At 34.0% G+C, this 24,325-nt stretch overlaps 2 protein-coding genes across 15 annotated transcripts; both read right to left on the bottom strand.

Moving 5' to 3' along the window:
• Positions 1-10,982: 10,982 nt before the first annotated feature.
• LOC121208459 (uncharacterized) lies at positions 10,983-17,816 on the bottom strand. The gene is made up of 3 exons (XM_041079116.1): positions 17,526-17,816; positions 17,189-17,442; positions 10,983-11,518 (listed from the first exon to the last, which is right to left on the bottom strand). Exons 1-3 carry the CDS (start codon positions 17,682-17,684, stop codon positions 11,140-11,142), a joined length of 792 nt encoding a protein of 263 aa, XP_040935050.1. The 5' UTR covers positions 17,685-17,816; the 3' UTR covers positions 10,983-11,139.
• A 996-nt stretch (positions 17,817-18,812) lies between these two features.
• LOC121208458 (protein FAR1-RELATED SEQUENCE 11) lies at positions 18,813-23,560 on the bottom strand. 14 transcript variants are annotated; one of them, XM_041079114.1, is made up of 7 exons: positions 22,670-23,560; positions 22,310-22,375; positions 20,897-21,865; positions 20,250-20,523; positions 20,080-20,171; positions 19,856-19,988; positions 18,813-19,627 (listed from the first exon to the last, which is right to left on the bottom strand). In XM_041079114.1, exons 3-7 carry the CDS (start codon positions 21,560-21,562, stop codon positions 19,134-19,136), a joined length of 1,659 nt encoding a protein of 552 aa, XP_040935048.1. In that variant the 5' UTR covers positions 21,563-21,865; positions 22,310-22,375; positions 22,670-23,560; the 3' UTR covers positions 18,813-19,133. The 14 variants fall into 14 exon arrangements, with proteins under 14 accessions (XP_040935048.1, XP_040935044.1, XP_040935047.1 ...); XM_041079110.1 differs by having other exon boundaries at positions 19,688-19,988; positions 22,694-23,560; XM_041079113.1 differs by having other exon boundaries at positions 22,694-23,560.
• Between the last annotated feature and the right edge of the window lie 765 nt (positions 23,561-24,325).

Genomic DNA, 24,325 nt, shown 5'->3' with positions numbered 1-24,325 from the left:
AGCGAATGCCGGAGTCTTCGAACTGTCCGTGAACTCCCCAATCCGCGGACATTCCAGCTTAAAATTTTCATTACACCTGGTCGACTTGCCTCTTGGAAGCCGCCGATGATAAATGATTAAATTCCACCGCCGATGATAAATGATTAAATTCCACCATTCTCCTATTCCTTGGTAATACATTGTTGATCTCATCTTTCCCTGTTAAGTCGTCAATTTCCCCTCTAGATCTCTTATTCCCCTTCCCTCCTATTATTACTGCATCTTTCAAATCATGATCCATCATAGTATGGGCATGATCTACCAATGCTTTTTCCTTCCGTTTACCAAAAGGTGATGATCCACCTTCCAAATTAAAACCAAGAATTGAATCCACATTCTTCCTGTATCTCATTTTATTTTCCCTCTTCCACTGACCATTCCCTAATCTTCTATTATTTTCACAGCTTCCTCCCAATTCCTCCTTCCCTTCCTCACGTAGCCAAATACTATTCATAGCTAAAGCTTTTCGAGACTGAGCCCGCAAAGATAAATCCCAAACCATTTTAGCAACTTCCACTCCAAGTGTCATCTTTGCTTCACAAAAGGAATCGCTAGGCCCAATCTATCACAGTAGAAATAGAATAACAATAATCTCTCATATTGAAACCTGACATATAAATGTCTCCCACAAATCATAATCTGTTCGCTTTACATCAATTTGGACTCTAATTCTCATGAAATTTCTATTCTCTTTTTCCAAATTTGATCCATCATATTCCAAAAAAACCCTAAAAAACTACCCAGTTGCACCGCCAAAATCTCAGAAAACAGACTAATAGGAACATCATGGATCTGTACCCAGAAAGGTGTCATGACTAAAGGCACTTGTAATGGATCCTCCCCCCATTGCAGTTTATAAAGAACTAACAGGTGGTTATTAAAGGACCGAAAGGAACCATTTATAGCCCTTTCCATATCCATAACGTGAAAAAATTGAAACAAATACATTTTCTCCCCTAGATCTCGGATTTGAATACCCCAAACAGGATGCCATAGATTTGCCATAGTACTCTTCATTGCTGGAAAGTGAATATTATGTTGGCTGTTAAGAAACAACCCACTAGTTGAAAAATCTCCCCCGCTCTTTACTTGTTCAGATTTGTTTGTATTTGAATAACATTTTCTTCTTCATTAATTGTCAATTGAGCTAAATGGTTTTCCATCGATGCAGGTGTAGCTCATGATCGTGATTATCTTTCTTCAAATTGTAGAAGAAAATTGTGCATGAGGCACAGCCTTTAAGAGACAAACCAAAGAACTGAAAAAATTATTATTATTATTATTATTATTATTATTATTATTATTATTATTATTAAAAGTTGACAAATAACATGTTTTAGTAGATAAAAAGGAAGTATTTTTCTTCTTTCCTTTTTTTTTGTTTTTACTTTTATTTTTATCAAAGTAACAAAAACATAAACCCTACTTATTGTTCCTCCCTAATTTTAATTTATCTATTTCCAAAATGTTACATAAAATTAATTTACTAATCAAGGAAAAAATGTTAAAAGCTTCAAGTGTTAAACTTTTGTGTGGTAAATAATAAAAATGAAGCAAATTATACTAGAACAATTTAATAAAATGTACTTTTAGTAATCTTAACCATTAAACAAACAACAAAATCTTATATATATTTCAATGGTTATACAAACAAAGATAATCTTAAAGTGAAATAATACTCTCTCACTTTTAATGACTCTAATCCATTTTTGTTAAACCAAATGAAATAAAAATACACTAATGAATCTAACTTTCTAATTTTTTTAACATATTCTCTCAAGTTTCAATTATATTTATTTATTGATTAAAAGAGAATTTTATCTATTATTATAATTAGTGGTGTCATGGCGTGAGCTAGGCCAATGCTTGATTCTAAATAATTATTTAGGCCTAATTCTGAGCTTAATCTAGTTAATCTACCCATATTACCGATTTACTATTTAAATAATAATAATAAAAATTTAAAAGTATACATTGATATTTATAAATTTTTATAACAAATTTTAAAAAAATAGAAATTATTTAATTTTAATTTGGGTGATATTGGTCTAAAGTCAAAAAATACTTGCACAAGCTCAACCTATAATGAGTCAGGCCAATCAAGTCGCCCGACCCATTAGTAGGTCTAAATATTATTATTACCTTATTTTTTAATTAATTATTATTATAAGTGGGTTTTCTCTTTTATATATTTGGGGGTGGAGAATTGGGTTGTTTGGAGATAAATTTTTATGCCTACAATATAATACTATTGTCACTAGGCCAAAATGTTGTTGACTATAAGTGAGTTTTTTCATTACTAATTATTAGTTAGTAAAGAGTCATCTCGAGGACATCTGATAATATTTATTAATTGAAAAAAAATAATATTTTTTTTATATTTTTGTTGTCATAACATCCTTTAAATCTGTGGGGTGTGCCTCATATTTTCAAAGAAACAGATGGTGACGTCGCAACAAGGAGGATCATGACATCACGACGACGCGACTCTAGATATCATGGTGACGCGAAAACAATGTCACCACGTGTTCTCCTATTTAAACTTTAAGCATAACTTCTTCTCCCAGTTAGGCTCTAATTATTCCAGGGATATTTTAGTATGATTAGAACTCTAATCTTAGCCTATTTAAAGGGGCCATTGTATCCCTGTTTTGAGAGGCTAATCAGAAAATGGGCTTTTCTTTAGGGGCGACAAGATGTAGTCACATATGAATTTTTGTGAGAGTTTCGTGGTAATTAGGAGAGTATTTTATACTCTTTTGTAAGTGCCCTATGAGAATTAGAGTTTTGTTTCCCAGTTTGCTCTTTGAGATTTTGAGCTTTATATTCAGGGTTTTAGGTAATGTACGTTTAGGTTATTTTCTCCATATTGTACTCTCATTTGTTTACTCATTTAGTGAAAAGCCTAAGCCTCATTTTCCCAAGGTTTTTCCCTTTTTGAGGGTTTTCCAAGTAAAATATTTGTGTTCGTTCTTCTTTACTTTTACTATATCGTTGTTTATACGAGTTGATCCCCAACAAATTAGTATCAAAGCCTAGTTCAGCTTCCATAGATCGACTCATTCGGTGACACAACAACAATTTTAGATATCGAGAAGATTCAACGAATCACAAATTTCATTTTCTAGTAGTTTCGAATAATTACGGAGGTAGCTGATGTGGTCGAGGACAAGGGTGATGATTCGTTTCTCTCCACATAATCCGATTGAAGATGGAGTCGTGTCAAATGTAAGGCATATGTCTGATTTAGTGAAGAATCTTATCTCCTTTTGGTTTTAAGGACTCGAATGGTTCGTAAAATATTTAAGGCAAGTTTGATCATAGAGGTTTACAGTCAAGGTAGAGAGAGTTAATGTTTTCTCTCTTGTTCGGGTATTATTGGCCCTTGTTGCATTATACAACTTTTGATTTGAAGACTAAGAGTCTTTCAGTTTCCAGGTTCAGGCACAATTTAGATTTGGTTGATATTTTGCAAAATTTTAGTTTGGCCTATGACGAGGCATGGAATAAGAGGCATGATAAATACCAGTCAAAGTGGAGATTTATGCGGTGTGCCTTATATTTTTGGAGAAACAGATTGCGGCCTATCTTAAACTATGTAGGGAATTAACTGAGTCGAATCTATGCTTAGAACCTGGAAGACTTATAGCCTTCGACTTGTGCACTGCCAAATCAAAACTAACTCGGGTTTGATTTTCACAAACACGATGCCCTAACTTTTCAAAACCTGCATCCAAAAGAGAACCTCTCTTCAACGAAACCATCATACCCTTTTTTCCCCTATAACTAAGTGGGCTCTACTCTAAACGAGTTGACTTCGACTCTGTAACAGATGAGGGACGTCCAGTTTCATCGGTCACTATAGAACCTTCCAGAATATAAAGACTTCCGGTTCTTTTACCTTTTAACAAAATGAGAGCCCCATAAGACACCTTAATGTCACTCGACTCAATAATGATTCTGTAACCTTTTAAGTCTAAAATATTCAAGGAAATGAGATTCTTTCGTAAATCAGGTACATACCTGACATCTGAGAGTGTCCTAATCATTTCATCATGCATCCTAATTTTAACAGTACCAATACCAATTACCTTACTGGATGAATCATTTACCATGGGCACAACTTCACCTTCAATCGAACTGTATGTAGAGAACCATTCTCTGTTGGGACACATATGGAAAGAACATCCTGAATCTAGGGCCCACTCGGACGTAAGCTTAGAGCTATCGCTTGTTGGCACTAACAAGAAATCATCACCTCTTTCGTCGACTAAATTAGCACCAATTACATATTCCTCGTTACTCTCAGCAACCCTTTTATTTCGCAGTTTATAATAATCTACTTTGACGTGACCTAACTTCTTAAATAGCAACACCTTTTGTCTCGCTTTTTTGATACTACCAAAGCGAAAGCTTGCTTATATTCCTTGCTATCCGAACCAAACTCATTGTCGAGTTTATTTTTACTCAAAAAATGACCCTTCACATCCTCGAACAAAAGTTTGTCTCTGCCATAAATCAAGGTCTCCTTGAACGACTTGTATAAAGAGGGTAAAGAGCACAATAATAACATAGCCTAATCTTCATCGTCAATCTTAACCTCAACATTCTTTAAATCATTCAAAAAAGTAATAAATTGACTAATGATTAGCTAGAGACTTAGTCGCATAAATAGATATTGTTCCAACACTAAATGATTAACTAGAGACTTAGTCGCATAAAGAGTTTCTAACATTTTCCACAAGGCGGGTGAGGTTTTCTCCATCAATGCCTCCTGTAATACCCTATTCACAAGGCACAACTGGATTACAAACAGGGGCTTTTCATCAAGCTCTTCCCATTCTGTTTAATTTAGATTCTCAGACTTTTTCCCGATAACGAGCTTTTTCATGTTAGTCTGAACTAGAATTGCTATCGTCTGAACTTGCCACATATTGAAATCTGTGACACCATCGAACTTTTCAATGTCAAGCCTTGTTGCTACCATCTCTGAATGGGCTGATCTATGAAAATTAAACTAGATTTGATACCACTTGTTAGGGATCAACCCAATTAAGCAACAAACAAGTAAAAAATAGTGGAAGAAATTGAAAAATTGAACACATAAATTTAACGTGGAAAACTTCTCCAAAGAGGATAAAAACTCACAGGCAAAGATAATTTTACTATAATGAGAAAAGAACAAATAGTACAGACGATGGAGATAAAAACTAAACCTTAAAACTCGAAAATAAAGAACCCTCAAAACGTAAACGCAAAATTCTCCAAAAGTGTTATGAGTTCTAATATTTTAATAGGTGTATTTTCTAAGGTTGTAAAAGAGTCTATTTATAGGCTAAATTCGTAGGTCAGATAATAATAAAATAATCTAGACTAATCAGAGTTCAACTAAAACAAATAAACAGAGTTTAACTGGGAGATTATCTCTCAAATTTGACTGAAATATGAAGCATACTCAACAATATATTATTTTTCGTGCCATTTCATATCAAACATTTAAACTGTTTTATTCATTTTTCATTTTTTAAGAGCAATTAAAATATCATAACTTACCTAAAACGAAATGCAAGATTTATATAAATATATATAAATAGATACATCCTTAAGCCATCTAGTCATATATTAATGCAGGAAGCCCATGTGTGAAACTTGCAAAATGGCCAGCAACCTCTTAACCTAATGGCAAAATTATTATGTTGTAGGTATTAGAACTTGGGTTCGATCCCAAAAAACCTCATTCTCCATTCCCAATTATAAAAAAAATACTTGCAAAATGCAAGAATGAATTTCTTCGAAATTAGTGAACACATGCATCAGCCACACATATGGCATCATATTCTACACATTTTCAACAACGTTTACTAGGGAGAACCGTGTGAACCTATTTACCAATTGAAACATGCAACAAACCCCCTACAGGCTCTCATATTTTACACAAAAACATGCATGCTTCCCAATCTCACGCCAAGGGCAGCATTTCATTAAACTTATTTTCATTCAAGGAAGCAAAAACCTCTTTTGCTTTCCTTTTTCCCCTACTTGTTCCATTCTAGCTTTTCTTCTTTCTCCTTCACTCTTTACTTATAAATAAAGACAATTTAATTAGTAAAATAAGCTTTTGTATAATTTTATATGTTGTCCATCAGATAGTAAAATTTTACATTTCATCCAAATAAACCAATCAGATTAATGTAAAATACACTAGAACTTTATATTATGAGTTCTAAAGTAAATTAATCTTTTCACTATTAAGTTGAAAGCACAATATAAAAAATTGTAAATGATGACAAGGTTGAATGTCAAAAAAATTATTTGCTTAACATTTTGATTTTCTTTTCATGTCGCTAACATGACATCAAAATTAATTTTTAAAAAATTCTCATTATAAAAGAAACCCTAATTGACTCTACAATCCAAATTTAACCTAATAAAAAAAGCACAACAAAGGTATGGCAAATAAGTAGAGTTTAGAATCCATTTTTGTTTGCTAATAAACTTAAAATAAAAAGGTTAAAGTAGTTTCAAGCTTGAAAAGTTATTGGGTGAATAGTGGTTTTTAGTTTTATGAGTGCCCAACTTTAATAAGTAAGAACTACAATGGTCCATACAAATATAAAATAACCGGTCTACCAAATATTCAACAAGGTCTGAACTCAGTCATACTAAGTTGGGCCACAACTTACAAGGTAATGTCTATTCCTAACCCTAAAGCCACTTTTCATTGATAATGCATCATCTTTCATTCTTCATCTACTTCTCATAGCTGCCAATTACTGGCAACTAGGGTGGCTAAGATATTTATAACCTATTACATTTACCTTTTCACTTAGGACACTTTTAAACATACAAATTTTTTTGGATAGAAACTATACAAAATGAACAAATTGATATTTATACCCTTAGTGCTTTGGAAGATTAGTTTTTTCCTCATTGTTTTCCCTCCCTTAGTTCCTTCTCATTTATGCAATTATTGTTATATGTTCCTAATATGAATTATCGTTCACTTGGATACTCAATTAAGTTTCACTATCAACAATCATAATTAGTTTTGCTATTTGCATTTATAATAAAGAGTAAGATAACTAGTTATGAAAATAATTAACAGGCATAGGAAAAGTCGCATTACTTCATCTTCCAGCTTTTCCCTATTTTGGTCATAGTAATTCTAGTTTTTCATTCAAAATTATCAAAGATTAAAAAGTTTTCAAGAGAAATATTTGTAAAAGAAATGAAAATTCCAAAGGAAACACAAAATTCTCATACAGTCAAATGTAGAATGAGCTAATTCGTGGATTGAATAACTAGAAAGTCATCACCATAACCAAAACGGTAATGTCACCGAAACCCTGAATGATTTTTTTGGGTTCTATAATGATAATAATTTATTGAACAGATAAGGAAGAAATGAAAATTCATCTAATGAGGGCTTTGATTCAAACACAAACGATGCAAGTTCTATTCAATGTGAAGAACTTGATGATCGATATGTTGATGTTCAGGGGTCTTATGATACCAACATAAGAGGTTCCAATGATGGTGATAATCAGGTAAAGGTTGATGATGATAAGGAATTAGCACCTGGTCCAATCGAAGGAATGATATTTAGAAGTTTTGATGAATTGTTTAGCTTTTACCCATGCATAGTTGAAAGAGTTTAGTGTGGTGAGGAGAGAAATGAGTAGGAAAAATTCTAATGTCCCTAATTATTCCTGTTTAGCTTGTGATAAAGGTGACAAATTGATAAGTCTAAATTATATAAACTTATTTAGCATCTTTTTCTTTAATCTTTGAGCAAATTTCGAGTATATTGTTAGCAAATTATATGAATTTAATTCATATTAAGACATTGAGCATGATTTTAACAAGTTTGTAATTTTATTAATTTTTAGAGTTAATTTTGCATAAAATTAAGTTATATTGTTACATGTTTAATAAAGTGCTTAATATATTGCAGTGGGACCTTGGAATTAAATGTCACATATGAACAAATCATATGGACAACTAGAGCATGATCGGGCTCAAAAAATTTTACCTTGATCCAGTTGACGTTGGTTGCTGAAAAGAAATCTAATTGGGTCTTAAATTGGGTCACAAAACCATCCATCAAGGGGAAGAGAAGCCCAAATTCGACAAGCATCATGAGAAACCCAAAATTTTTAAGGTCCTTGCACTTAGGAAAGAATCAAAAATCAATTCCCAAATACTTCCCAAGAAACCGTCTAACCCCTAGCACAAAGTTAGAATCAAGCAAGAAAATCAAGGGAAAAAATCCGCCACTTTTCACATTTTATGGCCAGCCAAGAGAAGGAGCATTTCAAGAGATCCCTCAAGCTATTTTTACCAAACTCTCAAGCTCTCCATCCACTATAAATACCACCCTTCAACCCTCATTAAACTCATCCCCCATCACTCACTAATCCATTAACACACATCCCTCTCATTCTTCTTCCATCCCTTCCACGCATAAGCCTTCTCATTTCCCCTTTTCCCTTTAGCTAGCATTTTCCCTTGAGGAAAACCTCTCTAGGCCGGACACCTTGAGGAGCATTTTGCGAAAGAGTAATCACGAGAATAGGAGAAAGCCACCACAACCAATCTTCAGAGAACTGTCGAAATCATCAAGAGTTTCTTCTTCCTTAAATCTTATTGTGTTTATTCAATATGTTTGCAATCTGTTTTGATGTTTCCCCATTGACAATGATGACTTAATTTTGTTTAGCTAGAATGATTACATTAATTTGATAAAGCTCATTTTGATTCATACTTGTGTTGTTTTGTGCCTCAATCATTCATGCTTCCAATTAAAAACATGTATGTATTTCATGCATTAAAATATGTTTGAATGCATGTGAATTAGTTCAACAATCCTGACCAGATGAAAATTAATGGACGCAATAATTGGAAGGTGCATACTTAATTTAGATGATGATCTGATTAAATTAAAGGTTCGTAATAACTCGGGAGAGCTCTATTACCTTGCATAACTTTAGGTTTGTGTGACTAAATTGCTTCAAACCTGATCCGTACTTGTTACTTCACATAAATTCTAAGGAATCCTTAGTTAAATTATGACATTGGTTTATACATATTTTTTCTAAGTATGAGATTCGGTTGAACTTATATGAGATTCCCAGTTAATGAAAGATCAAATTGCCATGGAATATTTTCCGAACATTTTTAAGCATGATGAAAAATGAATTAAGTCGAATGTTGTAATTATTCTAGCTTATTCATGTTATTGTTGTTAACTCGGAAAAATCGTTGCTAAACCATCACCTTCCATTTCATTTCATTTGCATTTAGATCAACTTGCATTTAATTAAATTAATTTAACACCTATTAGACAAAATTATATGTTTTTCTTAACTAATTTGTGAATAATAATTTTTACAAGTGTTGATTTAAATATAGTCCCTGTAGAGATGATAACTCTTATATTTACTTATTACTTGATAACGATTTGTATACTTGCACAAACCTACGCATTACACAAATCTAATTAGAGGAAGAAGAGCAAAAGAATATCTTAACTTGCAAGGGAGAATGTTGTTTTAGAAGGTGACAGTATGTGGAGTGTTAGTAGCGTAATCACAATTTATTCACATGAACTCATGCCTGACATGTCAATGCTAATGTTTGGACATAGGCATATTTCTAATCAATTAAAAAGGACCTTTGAGGCAAATGATATGGTTGATTTTCCAATTTGCAAAAACATTAAATTGCTGCAAGTTGAATTAAGTAGACCAAATCAAATGGAGTGTTTATTAGAGGATTGTATAAATTATATCTATAACAATAGGAGGTTCATCATGCAAGAGGAGGATGCTAAGTATTTGAGATTTATTTTTTGTAAAATACAAAATAAAAATAGAGATTTCTTCCACCAATCTGAATTTGATGGTTTTGGAAAGTTGAAGAATATTTTTTGGATTCGTTCTCAAAATAAAGCTGAAAATTTAAACGTAAGGAGACTCAAGGTGAAGTCAGTAAATATTGGTCGTGAACTAGGATAAAAATATAAATTGTTAAGGGAGGACGAAGCCTAAATTTTTTTTGTTGAATTGCTAATTTTAAGGGATTAAAGTGTAAATTTGTTATCATACAATTGGTGAATATTGAATTTGCCATTATTTTTTGTTTTCATTGATATTTGTCATTATATTTTAAAAAATATGAGTAAATTTGCCATTCAACTTTATGTAATTGACTTTTACTATTAAACTTTGAATATTATTAAAATTTTCTGCCAACGTTGTTTTTTAATTAAAACTTGCCACTTTATATGAATTTTGATGATTTGAAAACATAATTTAATAAGAAATTTTTTTTCAAATATTTTATTTTAATAGTTAATAATAATTTAACTTATAAATATTAAAAATTAATAAATTAAATTAGAATTTCTATTTAATGAAACAAAACTTGAAAAAAATATATTATAAAAAAATTAAGTTTATTTTATAAAATATCCATTTTTATTTATTTTTAATTTTGTATTAATTAACTTATTGCTGTTAAATATTAAAATCAAAATAAAAAATATTTTATATTAAATTTTGTCTTTTCAAATTATTTTAAACTTAAATTGAATAGCAGAATTTAATAAAAAAAATTAACAGTAATGTAAAAATCAATCTAAAGCAATAAAATTAAAAATAAAATTAAAGTATAGTGATCAATTTATCTTTAATTTGTAAAGATAATGAAAAATATCAATCTAAGTGAAGTATAATAGTAAAGTTTAATTTAAACTTATATACATATTAACCCAATTTTTAACAGGACCAAGAATCAAAATATAATTAATGGGCAAACATCCTTACTTGCCCCTCGCAAAATTCCAATTTTAATTTAAGAAAAAATCTCACTAAAAATTTTGTACACCGTTACTTTTTATTTCCTTTACTATGATCATGCAAATATCATACCGCAATTTAAAGTTATATACTTTTTTCATTGTATAAAAAATTATCATTTACAAAAATCAAAAGAGTAATTATTTTTTTTCTTTTGGTATATCTAATGCAAATATAGCTCTAGTTTGTGCCTTCAGCTTTTGCCCCAGGCACCCAATTTATTTTGCTCTAAATACAACCATCAAATTGCTTTCTGAAATCTCCCGGAAAACGAAAACGGAGGTGGTTGGTTCGGCAACTCTGTGATCACCGGGTCTTCTCTCGCCATGGTTGTCAACCGATGTGGTGGCGAACCAGGTGGTGATGTGTATAGGACGGTTGTTTCAAGTACCTGTTGGCGAACAAGTTGCTGTTGTTGGAACAACTTTTGGGCATGTAATGCAGTCAAGTAGAGGCCAGCCGCCAAGAAAACGGTCATCAATGTCAACACACCAGCCGCACAAAACAAGCCTTCTCTGATTATGAGACAGCTTTCTCTCGGTTTCGACCAGTTTTTCAAATGTCCCGATTCCACACTTAGCCCTATCAACAACAAAATCTCAGCCACCGCAAAGCAAAGCCTGAAATTGGAATCAATGAAAACTTCAGCTGCTTTGCTTTTATAATTGAATTAATCTCACCAGAAGTCCTCAAATTATTGGACATTTTAAAATTGATCCTGAAACTTTAAAATCATCTTTAAAGTATCATTTTAGTCGTCAATTTAGACATACTGATTGTGGGTTATATTCAAAATACAAGAACTAAATTATAAACATGTGTGTATCAACCGCATAGAGAGTTTGAATTTAATACGATAAACAACATATGATTGTGATGATGTTAATAAAATTTAAAAGGACTATTTTTAAGCTTAAATGATAAAAAAAAAAGTTCTAAATTAATTATCAATTCGAACTCTAGCGGAAAAAAACACCTAATTGAGCCCTTAGTCAAAAATTAATCTAAAAAATTTGATAGCTTAATTAATTGCTAATTTTCTATTAAACCCTCGTTTAATTGATTATTTATTTATTTAAATAAGTTAAGCCTTGTTATCTATAAAGTAAATATATATATCTACAAAACCGTAGTCAAAGGTAGCCAAGTTATTTAATGTTTAAGATAATGTTTTTGTTGGCACATAATTAAATTAACCTTGCACAAATAAATTATGAAAAGTTAGAAGAGTGAAGAGACTTGAATATGAAAAGTGAAAAAACTTGAATATGAATAGTGAAGTGACTTGGAGATGAAAAGTTAAGAGGCTTGAATATGAAAAGATACACACATGCATGAATAGTCACAACTCCTAGCATATAGTGATATAGATAAATAGTCACTTACAACTCCTATATAAAGAGTTGTATGTGATGAAGAATTATTAACTTTTTGTGCTTGAAATAAAAGATTATTTGAAAGAATTTTTTCATACAAAATTTATTTCTCTTCTCCATTATATTCTTTATCATTTTCTTTATTTTATTTCTCCAAATATTAATCATTCAACTACAAATTGGTATCAGAGCCTTGTTCGATCGAAATGAACAATTCTATTCCTCTTTCTTCCGTTCCCCAATTAACCAAAGAAAATTATGACAAATGGAGTATCCAAATGAAGGCTCTTCTTGGATCTCTAAAATTTTGGGAGATTGTTGAAAAAGGTTATAATGAAGTTGAGGCTGAAGAGGAGGAATGATTAACACAAGTTCAAAAAGAGAGTCTAAGAAAATCAAGGAAGAAAAATTAGCAAGCCTTATTTTGGATATATCAAGGAGTTCAATCATATGAAGCGGCTTGGGAAAAAATAGCTTGTGCCACCACGGCAAAACAAGCATGGGAATTTTTACAAAATTCATTCAAAGGAGATGAAAAGGTGAAAAGAGTTCGGTTGCAAACTCTTCGAGGAGAGTTTGAAAGATTGCAAAAAACAGAGTCAGAATCAGTTTCTGATTACTGTTCACGGGTTTTGTCCATAGTCAATCAATTAAAAAGAAATGGTGAAACTATGAATGATATTCGTGGTGTTGAGAAAATCCTTCGTTCTTTAGATTCCAGATTTGACTACATTGTGGTTGCCATTGAAGAATCAAAGGACTTGAGTACCATGACTATTGATGAACTCACAGGTTCGTTGCAAGCCCATGAAGAAAGATTAAACAAGAAGAAAAAGGAAGTAGATCTAGATCAAGCACTCCAGTCAAAGTTGTCCCTAAATGAGAATAAGGGAGATTTTAAAAATCAAAGAGGGAGAGATCGTGGTTGTGGAAGAGGAAGAAATTTTAGAGGAAGAGGCTCAAATGCTCGTGAAAGAGGTGAAGATGTAAGCATGGAGAATGGATGGAAAGAAGCCAACCAAAGTCAAAATTTTAGAGGATCACAAAGAGGACGTGGACGTGGAAATCAAAGAGGAAGAGGTCGTGGCTATTTTGAATGTTATAATTGTCGCAAACCTAGTCATTTGGCAAGTGAATGCTGGTACAAAAAAGAAGAGAAAAATGAAGCTAATATAGTACAAAATAATCAAGAGCAAAAGCAAGAAACTTTGTTGCTCGTATCTCATGGTGGAGAGATTGATGATGTCTGGTACATAGACAGTGGTGCTAGCAAGCATATGACAGGTAACAAAAATTTATTTTCGAAGTTCTTTGAATCTGATTGTGGAGAAGTAAAAGTAGGAGATGGCAAAGCTTACAAAGTTAGCGGTGTTGGTGAGTTGGAGTTCAAAACAAAGCAAGGAAGGGTAGAGAAAATGTCTGAAGTTTATTTTGTTCCTGGTCTTAAAATAATCTGCTTAGCGTTGGGCATCTCTTGAAGAAGGGGTATGATATTCATTTCCGAGACATGGCTTGCTATTTATCAAAGAAAAATCAGGTTGTTGCTAGAGTTGGAGTGGCATCAAATAATCTTTTCTCTCTTACCCTTCAAAATCAGAATATGTCTTGTTTTATTGGTGCTCATAAAGGAATTTCAAAGTTATGGCATGATAGATATGGACATTTAAACTATGGAAATTTGGAGATGCTTTCAAGGAAGATGATGGTTAGAGGTTTACCAAAAATCGATCGGCTTGATGATGTTTGTGAAGCATGTCAACTTGGAAAGCAACACAAAATTGCTTTTCCTTCTCAATCCTCGTGGAAAGCAAGAAGACCATTGCAACTTATTCACTCAGATCTTTGTGGTCCAATGACAGTTTCATCTTTAGGAGGTAATCGTTACTTTATCTCTTTCATTGATGATTACTCAAGAAAGTTATGGGTGTATTGTGTCAAAGAAAAATCAGAGGCTTTTTAGAGATTCAAAGATTTCAAGGCAGAAGTGGAGAACTTTACTGGGTTGAAAATTAACACATTGCGTACAGATCGTGGAGGTGAATATTTTTCAAAAGAATTTGAGAAATATTGCCGAGATAGTGGCATCCGGCATGAAATGACAGTCCGCCATACACCTCAGCAAAATGGTGTGTGTGAAAGAAAGAACAGAACAATTATGGAAATGGCTAGATGTCTTCTTAAGAAGAAGAGGTTATCAAGAAGATTTTGGGCTGAAGCTGTTTCCTGTGCAGTTTATCTTATAAACAGATCACCGACAAGAAGCTTGGAGAATTGCACACCACATGAGGCGTGGTATGGTATAAAGCCTAGTGTTAGTCATCTTAGAGTATTTGGGAGTGTTGCCTACTCTCACATTCCAGATGCAATGAGAAGCAAGTTGGATGACAAGTCAGAGAAATGCATTTTCATTGGCTATAGTGAAAGAAGTAAGGCATACAAGTTGTATAATCCGGTGACAAAGAAGATTGTGATAAGCCGAGATGTTCGGTTTGATGAAAATTCCATGTTTGAAGATATGGAAGTTGAAAAGGAAAATTTGCTAATTTTTCCTTTTGAACTTGAAGAAGAAGAAGAGGCAGTAATTGAGAATGCTGAAGATGATGCTCAAGTAGAAAATCCTCCTGCTTCCCCAAGTTCTTCATCAAATTCTTCTTCATCCAGCCCGATCCGAAAAACGAGAAGCATCCAAGAGTTATATGATGTAACGGATGAAGTTGTGCAAAATGATGCTGTATTCTTTGCCTTCTTTGCAAGAGAAGATCCAATTTCTTTTGATGATGCATATCAAGAAGAAATATGGAGGAAAGCCATGAAAGAAGAGATTTGCTCAATTGAAAACAATGATACATGGGAACTCACAGATTTACCGCCGCACAAGAATTCAATTGGAGTCAAATGGGTGTACAAGACAAAGATGAATCCGAATGGCTCTATCAACAAGTACAAGGCAAGACTGGTTGCAAAAGGATACAAGCAAAAGGAAGGAGAAGATTTTACAGAGGTATTTGCTCCAGTTTCAAGACTTGAGACAGTTCGGTTACTTATTTCTCTTGCTGCCCAAAACAATTGGAAAATGTTCCAAATGGACGTAAAATCTGCGTTTTTGAATGGTGTTCTCAAAGAAGAAGTCTATGTTGATCAACCACCAGGGTTTGTCAAAAAAGGAGAAGAAGAAAAAGTTTACAAGTTGAAGAAAACTTTGTACGGGTTGAAGCAATCACCCAGAGCATGGTACAGCCGCATCGATTCTTATTTTCAGAAGTGTGGATTCCAGAAATCTCCATATGAGCATACTCTCTACATCAAAGGCAATTATCAAGGAAGATTCATGGTTGTAAGTCTCTACGTTGATGATCTTATTTTCACAGGAAATGATGTGAAGATGTTGAAAGAATTTCAGCACTCAATGATGGCAGAATTTAAGATGACAGATTTGGGAGAACTTCATCATTTTCTTGGCATTGAAGTTCATCAATCCGAGAAAGGAATTTTTATTTCACAAAAGAGCTACGCAAAGGAAGTTCTAAAAAAATTCATGATGGAAAATGCGAATCCAGTCTCTACTCCATGCATTACAGGTCTGAAGTTATCTAAAGAGGGTGAAGGAAAGCTTGTCAATTCCACCATATTCAGAAGTTTGGTTGGGAAGTTGATGTATCTGACTTCGACAAGGCCTGATATCGTGTATGCTGTTAGCTTGGTAAGTAGATTCATGGAGAAACCTTACTCCAATCACTGGGAGGCTGCCAAGAGAATATTGAGATATGTGAAGGGAACCATTGATTATGGAATTTTCTATAAAGCTAATACATTAGTTGATCTCATTGGTTATACGGATAGTGATTTAGCAGGAAGCATTGATGATAGCAGAAGCACTTCTGGTTATGTTTTTCACCTTGGTAGTGGTGCAGTTTCATGGAGTTCAAAGAAACAATCAATTGTGGCGCTTTCGACTACAGAAGCTGAATATATCGCTGCATCTTATGCAGGATGTCAATTGATTTGGTTACGTGGAATTTTGGAAAGTCTTAAGCAGAAGCAAAGCAAGTCAACAATTTTGTTTTGTGACAATAGTTCTACTATTTCGGTCACAAAAGATCCAGTTCTTCATAGAAGGACAAAACACATTCGCATTCGATATCACTTCTTGAGGGAACTAGTGAATAATGGTGATGTTCAAGTTGAATATTGCAACACGGAAGATCAGATGGCTGATATCTTCACAAAGCCTCTAAGTGGACAAGTCTTCAAGAAAAATGTTGAAAGGTTGGGAGTTCAAAGCAAGTTTAATTTAAGGGAGGCATTGTTGGCACATAATTAAATTAACCTTGCACAAATAAATTATGAAAAGTTAGAAGAGTGAAGAGACTTGAATATGAAAAGTGAAAAAACTTGAATATGAATAGTGAAGAGACTTGAAGATGAAAAGTTAAGAGGCTTGAATATGAAAAGATACACACATGCATGAATAGTCACAACTCCTAGCATATAGTGATATAGATGAATAGTCACTTACAACTCCTATATAAAGAGTTGTATCTGATGAAGAATTATTAACTTTTTGTGCTTGAAATAAAAGATTATTTGAAAGAATTTTTTCATACAAAATTTATTTCTCTTCTCCATTATATTCTTTATCATTTTCTTTGTTTTATTTCTCCAAATATTAATCATTCAACTACAGTTTTAAGGGCCCAATGAAAACTTCTACAGTATAAGTTCGAATTTAGAATTTGCATCATAGTTTGATGTAAGATACAGTTAACCTTAATAGTTTAAAGAAAAGGGTAATCGAAATTCATAAGCAGCATAGGAAAAAAAAACTGGAAAAAGGGCACGAAGATGAAGCAATGCAATTGAAAAGGGCGGTGAAACCCAGAATGAAGGCTGATAGTGTATGTTTGAGAATGTTACCAAGTGGTGACAAAGAAAAATCCAGCCTGCCAGGTGAGAGTCTTGAACTGAGTGGAATCAGGATCCCATGAAAGCAGAACCGGCGGCGGTGATTTACTCACCGCAATCAACATGTACATATGTTCCACCAACATCACCACTGCAAGTCCCACAAATGCCACTGCTGAACACAACAATGCCATCTTCCCGCTTCCACTGTATATGCATTCATATTTCACGTCTTTCCCGTCTTCTCCACTCTCCACCCATTTTTCCTACGCCACATCATGTGTATATCAACGAACTGAAGCGAGGACATAAAGGGAAAAGGGGGGGGGGAGGGGGGAGAGTTAAGTACCTGGGAACGAGTGGCTTCGGCTATGAGGCAAAGTACGAAGCAGAAGAGACCACATATGATGGTGACAACTATGAAAGCAACACCGGTTTTGCTGCCTAATTCGGTGCTTCGACGACTTGGGGCGAGATCAGCATGTGTGACACCTACTGTTTTAGGCATTTTCGGGCAACAAAAACGGAATTCATGCAAGGAGTTGATGGGCGGGCGGGGAATTAAATGGTTTGCGCTACCAAAACTGAAGGAATTATAGAATAGCTTGGAGCAAAGGTTGCTTAAAGCCCAAAGATTCCAATGATTCTGGCCTTCACTGTGAAGTTATTCACATTGATTGTGGCTTTTTCTATAATTTTTTTAAAGATGAAGGCCACAATGGGCTTTGCTTCATCAGACACGTGTAAAATATTAGAGACTTCACCATCTTCCACCGTCTTTTATCTCAAAGTGCATTTCCCATCCTTTCTTTTTCTTTACCTTTGCCTCAAAGTGGAATTTCTTAGACATTGCAATTGTAATAGAAATACAGTCTCCTGATACCAATGTTACTGTTTCAGCTCACATTATGATTATTTTTTATATTCTCTATGTCACATTAAATTTTGATTTAAGTTAAAACCTTAAAAAAATCAAGATATGAATTATATTTTTTTGGAGAAGTTAAATAACAATTTTATCAAGTACATGGTCAAAGGTTCTTATCTGTATCCTCACTAAATATGAATAAGCTTTCTCATTACTGTTTTTTCCATTAAGATGTCACTTAACTTAGCATTGGATCCGACAAACATTGGGAATTAGATTGATACATTAAATTAATTGGATCGAAAATTAATTGATCAATTAGTTTAAACAAGATTAAACTAGTTAAATTACGAACTCTCTGAATCAATTAAATTAAAATAAAATTTTGATCAAGTCTATATGGTTGAATGGATTTTATGATTTTTTTTTAATTTTTTAATTTTTTTAATAATTTATTTAATTGAAACTAAATCGATGATTAAACCAATCAAATTAAAAATTAATAACTAACTAATTCGATTACCAATTAACCATGGACATTTTAACAAAATTTTGAAGTTTAGAGATTTAATTACTATAAAAATGAAACTAAACAGGTTTGGCTTTCAATGTTGACCAAACAAAACATAAAGTTCCTAGATGCCTAAAGTTTCAATTGTTGAGATTTGCCAACTTTAGAGAAAGGAATAATAACCCAACAAAGTGATACCCCCCCTGAAAGAACAAATGCAACAATGACTTAAGAATATTGATGTCGGTTTGCTGCAGTGCCTTCTAATCTTCTCTGGTTTATTCCAAGAATATATTACAATTATATAATTAATTCATCTTTCTGCATAAACTTCAAAGTTTATGTTCCACAAAGTTGTTACTTATACAGTAGAATAATTTTAAAAAAAAAAACTATCTCTAAATGATGGTATTTAGCGAATTTAAAGGTTGGAATCTGACATTTGTAATCCTAAGACAGATCTTTATATTTGGATTTATGGGATTCTTTTTTTTCCATCTAAAATTTGGAAGAGTAACTAACAATAACATCAAGCATTTGTTGTTTGTAAACCTACTAAAGGCTTCTAATGCTTCAACTTAAATATATCCTAATGCATCTCCATTCAAATTGTCCCCTTCCATCATTGGGCAATCTGATGAATCATGTTCGAAATGCCCACAGCAAGAATCAGAATAATGTCTTCGTTTTCGAGTTATATCAATCCCATCTCTTGGCCTTCTATCCTTCAGCTTTCCTGAAGTGAGAGGTTCATGAGAAGTCCCCATTGTGAAGCTTTGAACAATTCCATCTGCATCTTCTACCTCTGGTAAGATCAAATCAGATGGACAATTGTATACGATATCATTTGCACTTTGTGTCGTCCTAGGAAGGTCCTTGATGCGGGAAAGAACCATGGCGGTTTGCTCACAAGCAACATCGAGGCGTTCCTTTGTTTCGATTGACTCTGCTATGAGTGCTGAAGTCAAGGACTCTAACAACTGAATCTTTTCGGAGTGCTGTCTCGTTGCATTGCTTAATGGGTTTATGGAAGACGAACTATTCAAACGCCAACGGCTCGGCAGGTATGGGTCTGGAATATGGAAACAGTTATTACTAGATAGAACAAGAAGAACATGCCTGCAAAGAATACCTGAAAACTCAAAATGATGGCAACTACAACTAATCTGCTCTTCACACAGAACGCAGATCACTTCACACCCTCCATCCATTTGGGTATGGTGTTTGACCTCGAAGCAGCCTTCATCAACCACAAAGGATGCATATTGTGGAGCCAATAAAAGCTCTTCTTGGAGCTTACCAAAGGCATACGGTGTAAGAACAGTAGCCGCATGAGATTCAATTGGTGAGCCTGTTTTAAGGCAGACTTTCTGCGATTTCCTTCGCTGCTTTTGCTTGGAACCACGGTCATTGAATTCAACAACCTCAGCCACCTACAAAAGAAAAAAATGTTCAATAAGATTTGGCATAGTAAAAGAAATCTATATCAACAAAATACGGGAGGAGGAAAAAAAAATTGCGAACTTGTTCTACAAAACGATCTAGTAGGGACTGTGCACTCAAAATCCGTTGGATGAAAGTAGTAGTGGTCTCTGATTGACATAAACTTGTCAAACCTGCAAATAAGTAAGGCCTCAAGAATGGCAAAGCCCAAAATGTCCGCAATGCATATAACCTGATAATGTGCTTATTACCATGGAGTCCATATTTATCAATCATTTCTCTCCATTCTTCTTCAAATTCTTCTAACAGCTCCAGACCATAAAGCCGATAAAAATCAGATTTCCAGTCATCATATCGTGACCCAAGCAAAACAGAGAACCAATCAGAGAACTTTGAGATAATGTGGCAAATACTAAAAGCATGCTTCGTTTCAGGCATTTCAATAGCAATTGCCTCTTTCAGCCACATATTTTGGTCAGTTAGTAGGGTTTGTGGAGCCTTTCCTTTCATGAAGCCCAAAAATGTCTGCATAAATATTGGGAACATCAAGAATCAGAAAGACGTGCAATCAGAGAACTAAAAAAACAACACAAAAAGGAAAATGAGGAGCATAAGGACTAGAAACTTAAAGAATCAAATATGCATCAATTGCACTTTAAAACTCCATTCACCTTAATGTTTTTAACTTCGAGATTAAATTACTCCATGTGCATATTTACATCCCATAATCTATACTTTAACAGCACCCAAACTCTAGAATGAATTAGGAGAAATCGAAGTGTGTGAAGTTAATTATCCCAAAAAAGGGTGCAAAGTCTGAGGCAGGAGCCCCATCGCCAAGGTAAATTGCATATCTGTAGTACGCTAAGAGTAAAATGTATGGCTATAGGTTTTCTACCTTCAATCCCCATGAGAAAGATTGTATGTTTTCATCTCGTAAAAGGACACATCCAAAAAAAGTAGTCATTCCATGATTTTCTACTCCAGCCCATACACCTAATAGCATGTCATAGGCATCCAGGCGGTGCGTCGTATCGAAAATCACAGCATCTCCAAATGACACGTATAACTGAACAGACGAAGCATAAGTCCATGCAATATGTTCCAGCCTGTTATGGCCATCTAATTTGAAATCATATTGAAAGTTGGGATTTTCATCTTTTAGTTTTTTGCACATTGCAATAAGATCAATAGGATCATTATCGCGATTGACATTTCTAAAAGACTGCAGCAGGTTCCTCACATCTATTTCTGTAAACGGTAAACAGCCTAACTTAACTCCTTTCTCTAGCTCCATCAATCTTAACATTTGTCTCACTGACATTCCAGCTTTTGCAAACATGCAAATCCGTGCTTTGTCATCTGGAGTAATGGTACAGTAGGCAGGAAGAAGACATACTTCATTTGCTTTTAAGAGTTCATGGTTGTGGATGTTGCTAAAGGCAGTAACACGCCATTCAGGAACATTGAAATCTGCACACTTGACAATGCGCATGTATGCTCGACAACCGCAACGCGATGATTTGCGATTCCTCTGCATCTTCCCATCTTCAGATAACTTCATCTGCGGATATCCGCCTCGATGGCAAGTAAAATCCCTTCTCGTGACACCTCGACCAATCCCATCTTTCCCTCGGGTTCAATGGCGCCTGATCGAGAAACCACATTGTTTGGCAAAACTGCAATAAAATTCATAAGCAGCATCCTGTGATACAAACCTCTGGCCGATAAATGGAACAAGATTCACAGAGTTTGTTGCGACAATATCGTGTCTTCGGGCATTTCCACAATAGTTCCATTATCATCTTGAGATAAATCAGTGCCATTTTCAGAAGATTCCATCACCATACTTGTCCCTTATGACATTCTTTACACAAAAGAAAAATAAAATCTCAATTATACACAATATAACAAAAACAAGTAATAGTTAAACAAAATTTGCAAATACAGTGAAGCCATATGAAATAATACTATGAAAGCAAAAGAGCGAGTGAGTGCAATCGTAACATAAAAATAAGATCAAAGAACTACATTGTATGCAGTAAAGAAACTAGCTAATCTTCTCCTTCGATACTCTTCTTCATGCCAGCTAATTTCTTTTATCATTTCCTCGGAAGATCCATTAATAACTAATAAGTGATCACTTAAAATTAGCATTAACAGAACTAATTCTTCAATTAACCCAATGTGTAGACTAACATTTCAAATCAAAGGGAACTTGAAAATTCCACTATATTTCGATAAAATAAAGCCAGATCAAAACAATAAAAAAAACAGAATATAGCTTAAATTTGGAGAAAAAAGAACTCACTCGACAGCTAAATTTCTCAATGCAAGCTTGATTTCTTAGCCATTTGATACCCTCTGGAAAATGACCCTACACCCAGAAAAGGGAAATCATTACAATTTAAAAAGGAACTCGCTTATTTACATTTTGAGTAACTTGCTTAATAAATTTGCAAAAATGAACTCTTTAAATTTGAATTAAATAATATTCGATTGATTGGACTTGTAAATTTAATTTTGGGCTTGTTCATAATTTTGTCGAATTTAATTTGAACTTAAAGTGGATTTGGGCTCTTTTTATAATTTGGATAATTTTGGCTCATTAATGTTTGGCATATATAAGTATTTTTCTGTAATTTTGAATTACAAAAATACAAAAAAATACCAAAAGGGGGAATGGGAAAATTACAAGAAGGCCCCCCTGGTTTTGCAAATTTTATAATCTGGTCCGCAGGACCCTGCACTCGCTCCACCACACCACTCGTGAACCACCATCCAACCCCAACTCGGCAAATCAACCACCATAATTTAAAAAAAAACAAAGGAAAACTTCTTTTTTTACGAAATCCCAGCTTGAACCTGAAAATAAGCAGAGAAATCAGAAGAAGAAAAAGTAAGAAACTAGTTTCACCCAAGGATTCATCGGAGCCGTTTGGGGTCTCCGTTCATCGATCCGGACGGTCGAAAGTCAGCCACCTACGAGAGCAGCCCCATATCTCGGAATCGTGCTGGATCAACGGTAAACGGCGGAGATCAGGTCAGGAGAAGTTCCAGAGGTTTTCGGGTCCTAAAGTTTTTGTTTGGTTTCGATTTTGGAATATCGGAACCAGTAGAAGCGAAGGGGGAAGAAAATCGGTCTTTTCGTGGCCTCCGATCAACATAAACGGCGGCACCGGCGGCGGTTAAAGAAGGCGGCAGTTAAGAATATCTCGCTAAGTAAAGGAAAGGGAAAAAAATGAGATGAAAGGAGGAAAGAAACGACGGATCAGATGGAGCTGGAGAAGACCGCCGGAGAACCAGGCGGTGGCGGCAAGGGAGAGAAAGCTAGGGTTTGCTAAAGAGAGAAGAAGAATGAAAGATAAGAAGAGAAAGGAGAACAAAAGAATCGAGGAAGTGGGAAAGAAAAAGGAAAAACGAGAAAATGAAAAAACAGAAGCAAATAATACAATCACTTATTATTAATTTTTTTTATGGTTTTTATCCGAATAAAAACAAAATTTATTATCTCAAATGGTATGCACGTAACATTATTTACCAGAATAATATTTTTACAATAGTTATCATTGGTAGTGCCTTACAAGTTGACACCATCATTTTTCTTTTTCTATAATTATCATGCCATCATTGGGTCATAGGTGCCAATATTACTTGTCTAAATACGAGTTGGAGGGGTGGAGAAGATTTGTCAAGCGGCACCCAAGTAGACGGAGTTTGTCAAGCGAGATCAGCATTACCTTCCAACACAAACTCTTCTCTGAAAAATACTAAATTTTTTATTCACAAAAAAATATTATTATAAAAATAAAATTAATATTTTATTATTTATACCAAAAATACGAAATTGTTTTATTCCAAACGAACATTATAATTACACTAACAGTCCCAACTTTGGGGTAGCTGACAAAACAGTCACCTAGGTTTCATTTCAATCACTCAACTTTCAAAAAGTTACAAAACAGTCACCAACGTTATAAAAAAAGTGACAAAATAGTCACGGATTAACTGTTACCGTTAGGGTGTTAACGGGATTGCTAACGTGGCAAGTTAACCAGCTGATGTGGCAAGTTAACTTGCCACGTTGGCAACGGCTGATTGGTGCTTGGTTTGGGGTGGGTTTAGGAAAAATTTTGAAGGGTTATGAGTTAATGTTTTAGGGTTAGAAACAGATTAGGATTAAAGAGATTTGAGGGGGAAAGAAAAATCGATTTAGGAAATTTTGATCGTGATTTGGGGTTTTTTAGGGTTTAAACTGAATTGAGAATCGATTAAGAAGGGTTTAGGGTTAGAAATCGGTTCAATAATCGAGTAACAAGGTATAAGG

Source organism: Gossypium hirsutum, chromosome A10 (assembly GCF_007990345.1).
Source record: "Gossypium hirsutum isolate 1008001.06 chromosome A10, Gossypium_hirsutum_v2.1, whole genome shotgun sequence".
NCBI lineage: Eukaryota > Viridiplantae > Streptophyta > Magnoliopsida > Malvales > Malvaceae > Gossypium > Gossypium hirsutum.
The sequence above is the reverse complement of the archived record's forward strand: the minus strand, read 5'-3'. Positions and strand labels throughout refer to the sequence as shown.

What these genes read in the sequence shown, in the direction of transcription:
- LOC121208459 (XM_041079116.1), bottom strand. Translation starts at nt 17,684, where the DNA reads ATGCCTAAAACAGTAGGTGTCACACATGCTGATCTCGCCCCAAGTCGT. An exon ending in CCGAAGCCACTCGTTCCCAG is followed by an intron (nt 17,443 to 17,525) that starts GTACTTAACTCT and finishes GATGTGGCGTAG; the next exon opens with GAAAAATGGGTGGAGAGTGG. An exon ending in TTTTTCTTTGTCACCACTTG is followed by an intron (nt 11,519 to 17,188) that starts GTAACATTCTCA and finishes TTCCAATTTCAG; the next exon opens with GCTTTGCTTTGCGGTGGCTG.
- LOC121208458 (XM_041079103.1), bottom strand. Translation starts at nt 21,562, where the DNA reads ATGAAGTTATCTGAAGATGGGAAGATGCAGAGGAATCGCAAATCATCG. An exon ending in CTTTCTCATGGGGATTGAAG is followed by an intron (nt 20,524 to 20,896) that starts GTAGAAAACCTA and finishes ATATTTATGCAG; the next exon opens with ACATTTTTGGGCTTCATGAA. An exon ending in TAGATCGTTTTGTAGAACAA is followed by an intron (nt 19,989 to 20,079) that starts GTTCGCAATTTT and finishes TTTCTTTTGTAG; the next exon opens with GTGGCTGAGGTTGTTGAATT.